Below are 13,317 nucleotides of genomic sequence, written 5' to 3' on the forward strand. Positions count from 1 at the left end.
TGATATTAGGGAAACAGTTGTGCAACTTATGCATTACATACTTGGGGATTTTAGCCTTTGCAGACCCTTTACATGCACAGAAACCTATACAAACACTAGAGGAAAGAGGACACCTAAAAAGCAAAATACCCCTTCCCTTTCCCGACAATTTGTATTCAGTCTTTCATTAAAGCACTTGCCTTCTCGCCCTGTATGCCAACTCCTGGGAGGCCGAGTGGCCCTGGAAGACCCGGGGGGCCGAAATCCCCCTGCAGGTTTGGATCAGAATGGAGGTTAATGATGGCAGCAGCTTGTAGTGTTGATGGTATTACAGTGCATCAAATGTCAACTTCATGATGTATAGCATGTGGAGAGCACACAGCTGTAAACATTCTTCACATTTGTGTTTACTGTAAAGCAGTAAAATCTTTCTCACGCATCTCCTGATGAAATTTGCATGTCACATGTAACTGACACAGCCTGTAGGCCCTTTTTGTCATTACCATACGAAGACATTGCAATTATGTGTGATGAACTCCACCACGAGGCTGCAGTAAAACTGTCAGCACGATGGGATGCAGGAAAACACTTACGTTTAAAAAGACACACCTTCTTTCCGGGGTTTCACTCATTCTTTAATGTTAAGGTCATATCCCAGTGACATAAGGGGAGTTGTGTAACTTTAAACACAATTGAAATCAACTCATGTCCTCCCAGCGACGTCTGTGAGCTAACAGAGGTAGAGGGGACACCTTTCTGTGCTCTGTTTCCCACAGCTGCTCTCCTCCTACACTGTCCAGGCTCTAGCCCTGATTCATCACCTGTAGAATGTGACCTCATATATAACTCGCTGTTATCGACCAGCCGGCAGCTTTCTTCACAGCGGGACTCCGTCTTTATCTCCATGCCCCTGTGAAGGCGTCTTATTTACAGCCTACTCTACCTTGCCTCCTTTGATTCCAGCGCCCGGCTGTCCTCTGAGCCCCCGCGGCCCGTCCAAGCCTCGCTCGCCCTGTGAACACACACACACACACACACACACACACACACACACACACACACACACACACACACACACACACACACACACACACACACACACACACACACACACACACACACAAGCCTTTTACTTCTACAGATTTGCATTTTTGCTATGAGAATAATACATGTGTAAATATGAGCTGAAATGATCCTGCTGAACAACACGTGTAAAGGTCCCACAGATCCCATTTTCTTTGATCATCTGTAATCCAAAAGACAAAATCCCATTGTTGCCTCCTTTGATTGTTGAAGCAGCCCTTACTATGTTAACTTCAGGGTCAGTTTTTCCCCCAAAATGTGCTACCATAGATAGAGCACATGAAGGATATTGGGGAGACCACAAGAAATTCTCAAGTAATCTGATGAGTTTCCAGGTACACATAGTCACACAGCACATTATAGAAGCCAAATGTGTGCCTGATGGATGTTTGGGTAAAACATTCCTCTTTTAAATTGCTCCCTGTGTTGACGTCTTCATGTCAAGCTTTGGCTGCGGTTGATGGACAGCCCTGTTTACAGACACAGTATCACACGGACACATTTCCCTGTCAGACGGTTCTGGCACTGAGTGTGAGTAAATGTTTCTGCACACTGCAACCACAGAAAGCAACACAAAGCCCTTCAAAGCCTCTGTGAGTTATTACAAGCCTCACATCTGACTTCAGAGACCCCTGCAACCCAAAATGTTTTTCTCCCGTCTTTGGATGTTTGACAACTGCTTTATAAACTGATGTAAAGCATCTCTAGAGCCGGGCTGCTTTACTATTCATTGCCTAAGGGGATGTACATCCTAGAAATATGTATTATATTGTGATTTCTTCAACCTTCTGCATAAGTTAACTGCGGCGGTTTAAGCCCCTCAGTATAGAAACCATGTTCGCACATCTGTATTGAAGCTGCTATGCAATACAGATGGTGCTTTGAGCAACATGCTAATATCAGCATGCTTTAGATTGTGATCCTGACTCCCTAAAGACTACAACACGCAGATGGAGTGGCTTTGCTGGACGAAGGAATGCACACTTCATGGAGCTTATACCCAAATCCCTTGGCCTATCACGTACAATGTGTTGAAGCGCCGGCCAATACAAGCTCGAGTGTTACTTGGGGATTTTAGCGTTTGCAGACCGTTTACATGCACAAAAACCTAAATAACACACTACAGGAAAGGGAAAACCCCAAAAAGCGCAACGAGAACTCATATTGCTGGAGGGGGCCTGGGATTAGGTTTTATTGTGCTTCTCTGTAACGCACATGACAATAAAATCCAGAAAGCTCGTTGTTAGAATGAGCTCATCTTACAGTTCCAGATGACACGATGCTTTTATGTCTGCCAAGGTGTTTTCCTGCAGGTTCAGTATAAGTTTTATAAGACAGTCGTAGCATGCAGCACATGAGGTTGGACTTAGCTGGGCTTCCTCCTCAAGCTATAAAATCATGTGACAAGATACGTCCTTTCTTTTCACAGCGATATTTAATGTTTGCCAACTTTAGCTCGAGATCTACCTGTCATATTTACTAGTACCGTACTTCTTTACATTTGAAGTTACATTGCCCTGTTTACAAAGGTCACGGAAGGACTACAGGAAAACCGTGGCAGACGCAGAAGTACCCTGATAAGCATATATTGCTGCATTTGCATTGCAGCGTTAAAAAGTATAGATTTATTGTCATAAGTCTCTCATTTTGACACAGGAGCCGAGGTGCTAATGAAGTGGAAAAGGGTTAGCTAGCTGCAGAGCTCCTGTGAGTCTGCAGCCTGTCGAGACACGCCGTGTGCACAACAAGAAAGCCACCTGCGAGGCCGCGGCTAAATCTCCTGATGAGGAAAAGAAGGAGCCGCCCCACCCTCCTGCTCGGGAGTGGAAATAGCCGTTACCCATTTAGAGGAATGTTTTAAAATGATAAATTAGACGGGAGAAGTGGAAAAAAGAATCCTGAATTATAGTGCCTTCTGATGTAAAGCCACAGCAGTGTTGTGACATCCTGTAGCCAAAAGTGATTACATCTGTCATGACCTCAAGACATTCCATTAACTTAATATCGCTTCATTTAACTGTCTGCATTTATCAAAAGAACAAAGAGTTACGCTCTTTTGTTTGTTCACTCATGGGGCCGATTTGGCTTCGGGCACATGTTTCAAAATATCAAAAAAGAAGTTAAAAAAGCATATGGGAAAACTGTTAGGCAATTTTTAACAGCTGCAGGAAAACGAACACACACAGACATCAATAGCACGATAAAGGGAAAGTCCATCTTCATTTCTTTTTGTTTTCCACATAGTTCTGTAGATAAGCAAGTTTTTGATTTGGACTTCTGAATGATGACACTGCTGCACATGTTTTTAACTACATATATCCTCATCTCAAGTCACTGTATAACCTGGAGTAGAAAACAGCAGGTAGCTGTTGCGTAATATATTGATAGTTTGGATCCATAAGTCACAACCAATTTTCTATTTTTCTATTTAATATCTTGTGTTAATTTCACTCGTGTAGTTATGTAATAGTGTTTCAGTACTTCAAAAGGTTAGGGAAACCACCTGATAGCCTTATCTTTCAGGCCTAAAAATGTCTGCAGGATGCCGCAGTTGTAGAATACAGAAAACAAGCAACACGTTTCTAAGGCAGTGATTTTCAACCACAGTGTCACACTTATTTCACCCACGGTTGAGCGCCTGTGCCTTCAATGAAGTGGCTGGCTCAGCGATTACATAATCTTCCATGCCAGTGGGTGGCAGTAGAAAGCACATTAATGACCTTGTTAATTGACAGTATCTGTGTGGGAAAGGTTGCGCTCACAAGACGAAGAGAACGGATAAATATTTGTAAAGGAAGGACCCTGAACTGGGTAATGGACACATCCTAAACTGTTATTGAATTTACTCAATAAAATAGATTAATCTGTGAGAAGGAACAGAACTAACTTTTGGATTGAGAGAATGTGTGCACCTGTGTGTATCCCCGTGTGTGTGTGTGTGTGTGTGTGTGTGCATCCTGAGGGGAGGCAGACGCAGGAACAGACTCATTCTTTCCTCTCTCCATGAGTCACTCACACTGTCACATCACAAGGTGTCCTGGCTATCTTCCCGTCTCATCAGCGCATCTGCTGCTGTGCGCCGGCGTGTCCTCAGCGGGGACGATCAATGGGCCGGATCGTACCGCGAGGTAATGGGAGCCATACTGCACCGCTGTACAATATGTGAGTTTATGGAACTGCACATGTCTTGATAACTATACCCGGTGTCTTTGTCTGTCATTACACCCTTAAATCTGTAGCCCAGCTGGGTGCTCAGCGCGGGTCAGTGGGTAGGCATTGAAGGTGAAAGCATGAAATGGGGTCAAACGGGTTCAAAGCTTTTAACTGTTAGCGCAAACAGCCATAGACAGAAAAGACTCACCTTTGCTCCAGGGAAACCCTCTCCGATCTGTCCTCTTTCTCCTTGGACTCCCTGTGGCCCTTGAGGCCCCTGAATAAAACAAAACGGTGTGCATGACTACAGGAAGAACATAAAAAATGGCCTCTTTTACAATATACTGTATTGTGTGTGTGCGTGTGTGTGTGAGAGTGTGAGGGTTACAGGTGGTGAGAAGAAGCGGTAGATGATCCAGGGTCAGACAGACGGATCAAACTTATGTTACTTTATCCGTTACAGCGTACTGACATTATTGTAGAAAAACAACTCAACCCTCAGATCTGATCTTTGTAAAGGAGGTTATGTTTTTGCCGTGGGACTTTTTGTCGGTATAGAAAGAAGAAACTACTGGACAACTTTTACGAAACTTAGTAGAAGGTCTGTTACAGCAGATCTGACTAGGGGCAGATACATGCATTATTTTAACCTACACAGAGGAGGTGATGTTTGTGGTTTAGTTTGTTGGTTTTTTGTTTGCCTGTCAACAGGATTACAAACCTGTTTTGTAAGAAACCAAAGACCCAGTGTGAACTTTACCACAATCTGTCAAGTTATTATTTTAATCTGAAAGTGTGCGTCAGTAACAGGGGGCTTCCTACTCACCGGTGATCCAGGCTCGCCAATTCCCTGAGGACCAGGAGGCCCTGTAGGCCCGTGGTAACCGACATCCCCCTGCGACATGAATGCAGGGTGAGACACAGGTGCATTATTATGTACCCATGACTTTTATTTTCCAAAACAATAGGATGAAGGTTGTACCTTGGGTCCCGGAAGGCCGATCCCAGTTTCCCCTTGGATTCCAGGTGGCCCAGAAAGTCCCCTCTCCCCCTATAAAACACAGGCAGGTGTTGATACAAGAGCAGATGCACACACTGATTTGTGAGTGTGAATCCTTGGTTAAGGGTAGGACATGATGGGACATCAGTGAAGCTGACCAGAACCACAAACCTTTCCCTACCTCTAATTTCAAACTATAGGGGGTTTAGACATGTATAATGGGGTCCCCTCCATTCCTTTTGTCAAGATTTTATTGGTAAAGAAAGCAATTATTCCCTCAGAGGCTGTAAATCATGGCCGTGGTGTGCTGCAGGAGGGCACGTAAGAGGCGTGGAGAGGGTGTGGAAATGTGAGCGAGCGCATACCGGCACTTTTTTTTTCACTTCCCTTGCCCTTTCAGGCAAGTCGGGGCGATGTTTAAAGCCAGACATCAGTCTGCCATTCAGGTGAAATAGAATGACAGCCAGACAATCAACATGAACATTCTTCCAAAAATAATTAGGGAGGGAACACTTGCTGGGGAGTGTGGGCTCATAGTAGAATTGGCAGCTATAACATGAGAGAGGGGGACTAAAAAGTAGGGACAGACAAATAAGCTGACAGCGTAATAACAGATGAGGCACTTCAAAGAGGCTTCAAATGTTCCACCGGTGATGGATCACAGCTCACAAATATGTGTCTGAAAGTATGATCAGTGTGGAGGGCCACCTGATGTTATTAATGCCCGGGATAATCTGATTAATTCCAAGCGCATTTGAAACGCCAACTTTAAAAATGTCTCAGAGGAGAAGCTCTCAGGAACAGGAAGAGCACTTTAATACGTCTGAGTTCTCACACTTTATATCCGTACACATGCAGCAACATCTTTTCCAGCCCTGCCGCTCCACAGGTAACAATCAGGATCCTGGTTCTGATGAAGCCCCTGACTATGAAAGGCACTTAATTGGAAGCAGGCTTGACAAGATATGCATCTGGTTTTGGAGAAGGGGAAAGTATTTGGCACAAAGCAAATCTGAGTGTGTATGTAAAGGACCAGGGCCAGTTGGAAACTAGAAAGTCTGATATGCTCCTTTTGAGGTTTCTTTTGTTCTTAACACTTCCCAGATTTCAGAGGTTTGGAAGAATACTTACTTTTTTACCCATTGGACCTTCAGGCCCGTTGTCGCCAGGTGGACCAACTGAACCCTGTAATGTGACCGAGAGAGAGGAGGTTACACTGATCAGAATGGATAGCACCCATTTCAGATTTAGCATCATAACTAATGAGACCAATAAATGGTGGATCGGAGTTTGTGACAATAATATTTCACCTGAAGACCACGATTTCCTCTTGGGCCAAGTGTACCTTCAGGACCCTAGAAAAGACAAGATATTTTGATCGATTTCGTCACTGAAGCAATGATAGAAACAAAAAACGCAATTGTGACAAAAAGTTAGACTTAGTTTTCAGAGATTACAACATTAAACGGCACGTACTCTGTCTCCCTTAATTCCAGGAGTGCCACACTCCCCCCTCTCTCCCTGTAAGAGAAGGAAAAGCAGGTTAGTAAGGCGTCATGTTGCATTATTTCAATTTCCAAGGAAGCAATTTATCTTGTAAAATGGGTTTTTATATCCCAGCCAGGTGCTGGTTTGCAAAGCCTAACTACACGGGACATACTTAATTTAACTTCCTTTAAAAGAAAAGTAACTACAGATTCTAACAGACAGGCTTGACATTAAATACAGATGAAGAAAAGGAAAACTATATGCCACGATATTTCAAAGTCTTTCAGGTCTGGGAAACATAGTTCTTCACTCTCTCTGACTTTACAGATTAGATAGATTTTACACAAGCGTGGGAATCTGATCATCTATAGGGAGACCGTACAGTAAACACAATCCATACAATACCTTCTCTCCTTTGTATCCAGACTTTCCCTGTGTGTACAAAACAGTCCTGTTAAGTCAGAAGGAGACAGGCAACACAACACTGCCACACAAATAGTTGTCACTTCTTTTTGAATGGTAGTGTGAAAGGTGAACATCATTACAGTTTGTTTATCTGTACTTAATCCCAATCTTAACAACTTGATTGACACTTAGCTCACCTCCGATCCTTCCCGACCAGGAAGTCCACTGAGCCCACCCTCACCCTAAGGGAAAGAGGAATATTAGTTTTACAAGGAACGGCCTCCTGGTTTGCACCAGCAATTTCTTGTCTTGAACCGGGAGTGAATGACTGATGGTTTAACAGGGCAGCACCTTCTGTCCTTTCGTGCCGGGGCTTCCATCTTCTCCAGGACGGCCCTTCTTGCCCTGTGAACAAAATATAGGAAGTGAAATAACTGAATAAAAGACGCTTGTAAGCTAAACAATCAAGAAAGTGGTTTATTAATGAGCCTGTGGGGTGGTAATAGGCTGATTAGCTTTTATGCTAAGCTAACTGGCTGTCGCTTCATATTTCCTCACAGACATGAGTGTGATACATCTTCTCATCTGAGTCTTGGCAGGAAAGTGAATGGGTGTAAATCCCAAAATGTTCAACTATTCCATTCAATTTGGCAACTATTTTACACCAGGGGAACAATAGCTGTACCTCGCAGGGGAGCTACTCATCCATGTTTTGCTTTTGGTGCCAATAGAAGAGTCTTTTTTCTTGTTAGCTGCCTCATGTTCTGCCACACGCAATTTAAGAGATCACACCATGTTGCAGCAACATGTTATGCAGCTCTGGTAAAGTCTGGGCGCAGATGAGTCAGAGGGGTTATCCAGTTGTCTGCCTGTGAGTGAGAGGAATCCCCCCCAACAACTGTCTGGCTCTTCTCTGTTTCCATGCATGTGGGTTGTGGACCGTGCATGTTTTTATCTTTCACATTTCTCCCCGTCACTTCCGTCAGTATGCGCCTGCTGCCGCTGATGTGAAACAGCTTTTGTTCGGATCATTAAGTTTAAAGGGGTAATTACTCTGTTCTCATCCTGTGAAAGATACATCAAAGCCAAACCACTACATCTAATTGCGGCTGACCTTCACTGTGTAATAATAGGAGCGTTCACATCACGACATGGCTTTGGCAGGCAAAGAAAGTTGTGCATGTAACCCCCTATCCAGAGAGCATTTGTCCTCAGACAATCCCAGGTGGCTGGGTTCTTTGGAAAGACATGATCCTCGTGATTACCCATGTAAATATCTGTTTAGGCCTGTTCTCAACAAACTGTAAGAGGAATGTAAGGTATTTAGTTTACTCTCACTGCTGCAGGGGAACAGATATACTCAAAACCGCATGATTTACTAATCCTCCCCAAAAACCCTGCAATTATGTAGCCTGCTGGCATCGAGGGAGCCTTTTGTCAGCCGTGTTGTCCTCTGCAGTGCTTCACAGACACAGTTTGGTGGTAAGTGATGGTTTTTATGGGCAGAAGCAGACAACATGTGGCTTCAAGAACAGAAACTCAATCTTACTGTATGTAGCTGAGGTCCAAACTAGAACCATACAATGTTCAATATTAGGTCATACAGCACTTGAGATGAGCGGTACGCAGCACTACTGTGTGGAAGATAGCATGAAAATAATCTATCTAAAGCTAAAGGGGCAACCAGAAGTATGACATCTCTTCTTTAATGTAGATGATCAAATAAATAGCTAAAATAATGCATATATTTTAATCAATCATTTGTGTTGAATGGATTTTGCCAAAGGATAGTCATATTAGAGATGCACCATGCTAACAAGTGGCTAAATAAAGTAAAGGGTCTATAATGAAATTAAAATGAACCTTTCCAATCAATTCTGATATTATGAGAAAGGATTTGGTTATTCATACTTACAGCTGGGCCGCTGGGTCCCCTCTCACCCTTGTCACAAGCGCACTTGCTCTGGGCCAGAGGACACTTCAAACAAAGGGGAAAAAAGAGTCAGACATTTGGGGACATAAATCAAGAAATGTGCAAAAAGAAAAAGCTCAGTCATGAGACTTACCCCTTCATCTGCCAGAGCCGTCTGTGGAGCAGGAAACAAAAGAATGTCAAGATGTTGTCAGACTAAGGCCATATGGTTCATTCATACCCACCAGCACACATTGTCAGACACAGATCACAGGAATCAAAGAGTACAATTGTGAGGTTTTCTAAGTAGAGTGATGGATGAATCTCAGCTTAATCCGTGGTCCTTGTACACCAGAGGGCTTTACAGCAGATACTAACATTTGGAATGGAGACTACAGCCCTTTCCACAGTAGGTTTCAGCCTTTAGCTTCTGGACAGAGGTTTATGGTCACATCTTTGTTGTACAGATACTATGAAAGCAATACTTCATAATAATCATTTTATTTTGGTGGTTTCAGTAATGACTATTGTTCAGTTTTGTTTCTCTCCAAATAAAGTAACCTAAACCTTTTACTTCTGGTCTCAATGTTAGATTCTAAGATTTTATTAGAGCCCCAAGCACCTGATATTCAAACACCCAATTAAACTTGTCCACAGCTGTCTTGGGTTCAGGCCTTCAACCTCCTCCACCTGTTTCTGCGAGTGGAGTGGAGTCACATCATTCGTTTCATCGTCTTGGCAAAGCTACGATTTTCTACACACACTCTGTTTTTCCTCTTCAAAAGGTAACCACATTCTCTACACAATTCCAATGAGACTAAAAACAAACCACATGCATTGACGGGTGAAATAGCCTGGCTAAGTTTTCAGGGGATGTTAGTTCTGTGTTAGGGGGGGGGTGTCTGAAGACAACAGACAGTGGAGCGATGTGGTCAAATGCTGAGACTGAAAGATTAAAGACAGTGTCTCTGTTGAGGCACATGCTTATGACATACAGATGCTGCCCATGGAGGGCAATGAGATGAAAGTGTGCTGCTGGGCTCTTGCATGCCAGCACAATTGCAGGCTGTCAGGTTCAATGCTATCGGAGCCTCGATGCATGATTCTATAAAGTTTTCCCTTATCATATTTGGATGTGCATCACCTGTGTCAACATTAAGCCGGAGTTTGAAGTGGTGTTGGTGGAGCTGGTTGAAAAATGTAGCGTGCATGCATGTTCATGCTCTGCTCTTTCTGCACCCGGTTTTCTCACAAAGAGTTTTATAACACGGAGCATATGTTGCAGCCAGCAGCCCTGGTTGTGTCTGCAGGATGTTGCTGCGCAGCACATGTTCTAATTATGTCAGTGGAAATTAACCGTCAGCTCATGGAAGTAACCCAATGATAAACAACTGGGAATGAAGACAAAGTTTGTCTTAGGTAATTCCCAACACACGCATGGGCGAAAAGGAAATCAAATATTTCTCAACTTTATCTTAAAGTGATCTGAGGTGACCGCAGAACTGGTACTCTGGCAGCAGGTGGCAGGTGTACGTCAGTGATGTAATAAGATTTTGTACAGACTTGCTTATTTGGGGGAATGAAGAAGTTAGAGAAGTTCACATTAGGGGGCAAAATTCTACTTTATAATGGATTTCAAAATTCCACCCAGTTTACATTAGTGGGATTAAACTAAAAGAATGTGCGATAACAGAAATGATTAACGTCCAAATCAATGACCTTATAATCCAAAGCATCTAAAACCAGAAAAGCTGGAAACAAAATGAATGTTTTACTCACAATCTCCTTGATGAATTTATCCACAATGCCTCGATCCTGCAGGTTGTGAAGGTAGCGGGAGGCTGGGGAGCTAGCGATTAGCCGCAGCTGAGCTATGTTGGCCTGCTGGTTGGCTTCAGGTGTGATGCCGATGGTGAAGAAGCGCACGCCCTGGTTTTTGGCATCAGCCACGGCAGAAAATATATCTGGGTTCCTTGGGTGTGAGATGCCGTCGAAGAGCAGGACTGCCACCTTGATGCTGCTGGGACCCGACTCCTCCAGGTAAATACGGGTGAGGTTGGTGATGGCGTAGGTGGTGTAAGTGCCGTGACCGATGTACGCGATGGGAGTGATTCGGGCCTTGAAGTCTTCAATGCCCCTCCACTGTTTGAAGGTCTGCTCTATGATGACATGGCTGCTGTACTGAAGGAGAGCGGCCCGGGAGCTGAGGCCCCGGCCGGTCTGCAGCCGCATGTTCTGCAGCCGGTCCATCACGTCGGAGGCGAAGCGCTTCTCCTGGGCATGGTTGTCCTTGGCGCTCTCTGAGCTGTCGATCAGGAAGGCTAACTCCAAACTGCAATCTTCATCTATGAGTGCTAAGGAAGGAAGAGAAGATACATTAGCAATGATATTCAAAGTAAGAAGTGAGGGTCACTGATCAGACAAAGGTCAGAAGGCGCTTTGAGACTTTCTATACGCTCAGTGCTACTCAAGTTTTTACAAGTTTGCCCTCGAGTTAAAAAAACTCAAAAGCAGAAAAAGCACTTGAAGTTATTTAAGAGTTGGACATTCTGTGGTGTTTTGCACTAAGCTAACGTTAGCTCACTTTCAATGTTGCCCTAGGCAAGCGGGCAGTAGCCTCAACTACTGTTTACTAACATCTGTTTTTAGCCCTGTGGTCAGAGGAATGAAGAGGCTAACAGGGGATTTGGTGGTTTCCTATCAACAATCACAGGAAACAACCCAGTATGATGATCTTTATTTTATTGAACAAGTTGTCCTTATTTATTTACTTCAGCTTGGTGAGAAAATCTAACACTTGGTACACTGGTAAGCCTAGCTTAGCATAAAGACTAAGGGGGAAACAGTTTGAAAGGATTGCATACCATTACATTTAGGCATTTCATCATAAGAGGATATCTGTAATTGCTTCTGATGGAAAAAACAAACCACCAAGTTAACTGCACATGAAGTATTATTAATGAGTTCTCTGTTGCCAAGTTACTTGTCGGGACCTTTTCAATCAAAACATATCTTTAATTACTTTCATATCAACACGGCACGGCTGTTCAGTTCGTCTGAACAAGATATACTGTAGTTGGTTTGTGGAGAAACACTTTCATATCCAGCCAAATTTATAGATAAATGTCTTCACAGCCAAATGGATTTTATGACTCAGGCAGAAATCTTTATCTGTGCAGCCTTCAGAAGAGGTAAAGGTGATTTATTGACTATTTAGGTTCCATAGGCTTCCTTTTCCGGAAAAGTGATAAGTTCATGAATGTGACATACATTTTGAAGAGGGAATAAAAGTAACTTAACTTGCCGCACCAACCTTCAGCAAAGGAAGGAGGTCACAGATCTAATAGAGGCTGAGGATAAATCACATTAATCTTGGTGGAAATATGTCACTGAGAGAATGCGCCTGGGGAAACAGGATTCTGAGCGTATAAAACATTTGGGTAACAGAGCAATGAGCGGTCACACAGGAGATGGATGGCTCGGAGAAGCCTTAGAGATATGATCAATCCGAGCGGATCGCATCCTCCAGCGGTGTCCTTGTTGAGTATCATGTTCTATTTTTTTTACCTGTGGCAGCAGCTTTTTTTCCCAGGGATGAAAAAAGTGAAAGATGTTCTGCCTTCACAAATGCCATGCCACTTTACCGAGGTATATCAGAGGGAAAGAGCCAATGAAACAGCCCCGGGACAGATGTAGAAAAGAGACTACACTTACATTTCTGCGGTATGGAATTGGATGGAATTACTTTGAGCTTCTTCTTGGTGGTCACCACCTCTTCCTCATAGTCTTCATCATAGTCCTGTGCACAGAGACCTTGAAGTCCCCACAGTAGCAGGAGCCAGTGCAGAGAGAGCAGCATGACTTCCCTGAGAGATAAAGAGAAGACACAGATGGATAAAAAGACACAGACACGTCCTCACATTTGAATACCTTGCAGAAAAAACCTCAGAGAACAAGCTTTAACAAGCATTAGGGTTTGAGACTAAGCAATCAAGCATGCATAACTCACAATGTTGCTGACTTAGCTATCCAATGTGTTCAGCTCTATACAGCTCTCCTGGCAGTGAGGAAGTTCAGGAAAAGTGCAAGTAGGGAGAAGGAGAAGGATTCTTCATTCAGGGTTAGTTTGTTTCCATTTCCTGAGCATCCAGCGGAGTGTCCTCTTCCAGGGATGGATCCTGACTGAGTCTGAAGGTCAAGGCACGTTTTGGTGACACCAGCTGCACCAGCACAGCAGCAGCAGCAGCAGCAGCAGAAGCAGCAGCAGGGGCAGTGTGTTACTAAAAGTTCAGACTGG

The 13,317-nt window shown here is 43.7% G+C and overlaps 1 protein-coding gene across 1 annotated transcript in view; it reads right to left on the reverse strand.

Moving 5' to 3' along the window:
* The window catches only part of LOC134860892 (collagen alpha-1(XXVIII) chain-like), a 28,478-nt gene that overhangs the window by 8,456 nt on the left and 6,705 nt on the right, over positions 1-13,317 (reverse strand). Inside the window, exons 3-18 of the mRNA XM_063877764.1 lie at positions 13,030-13,240; positions 12,735-12,886; positions 10,800-11,374; positions 9,175-9,195; positions 9,024-9,086; positions 7,460-7,513; positions 7,306-7,350; positions 7,109-7,135; positions 6,692-6,736; positions 6,526-6,570; positions 6,347-6,400; positions 5,198-5,266; positions 5,042-5,110; positions 4,424-4,492; positions 923-991; positions 180-248 (exon numbers count right to left, since the gene is read on the reverse strand). Of these exons, the coding sequence (XP_063733834.1) occupies positions 180-248; positions 923-991; positions 4,424-4,492; positions 5,042-5,110; positions 5,198-5,266; positions 6,347-6,400; positions 6,526-6,570; positions 6,692-6,736; positions 7,109-7,135; positions 7,306-7,350; positions 7,460-7,513; positions 9,024-9,086; positions 9,175-9,195; positions 10,800-11,374; positions 12,735-12,879 (1,419 nt within the window). The 5' untranslated portion in view covers positions 12,880-12,886; positions 13,030-13,240. The remainder of the gene's footprint in view (positions 1-179; positions 249-922; positions 992-4,423; positions 4,493-5,041; positions 5,111-5,197; positions 5,267-6,346; positions 6,401-6,525; positions 6,571-6,691; positions 6,737-7,108; positions 7,136-7,305; positions 7,351-7,459; positions 7,514-9,023; positions 9,087-9,174; positions 9,196-10,799; positions 11,375-12,734; positions 12,887-13,029; positions 13,241-13,317) is intronic.

This window comes from Eleginops maclovinus, chromosome 24 (assembly GCF_036324505.1).
Source record: "Eleginops maclovinus isolate JMC-PN-2008 ecotype Puerto Natales chromosome 24, JC_Emac_rtc_rv5, whole genome shotgun sequence".
Taxonomy (NCBI): Eukaryota; Metazoa; Chordata; class Actinopteri; order Perciformes; family Eleginopidae; genus Eleginops; species Eleginops maclovinus.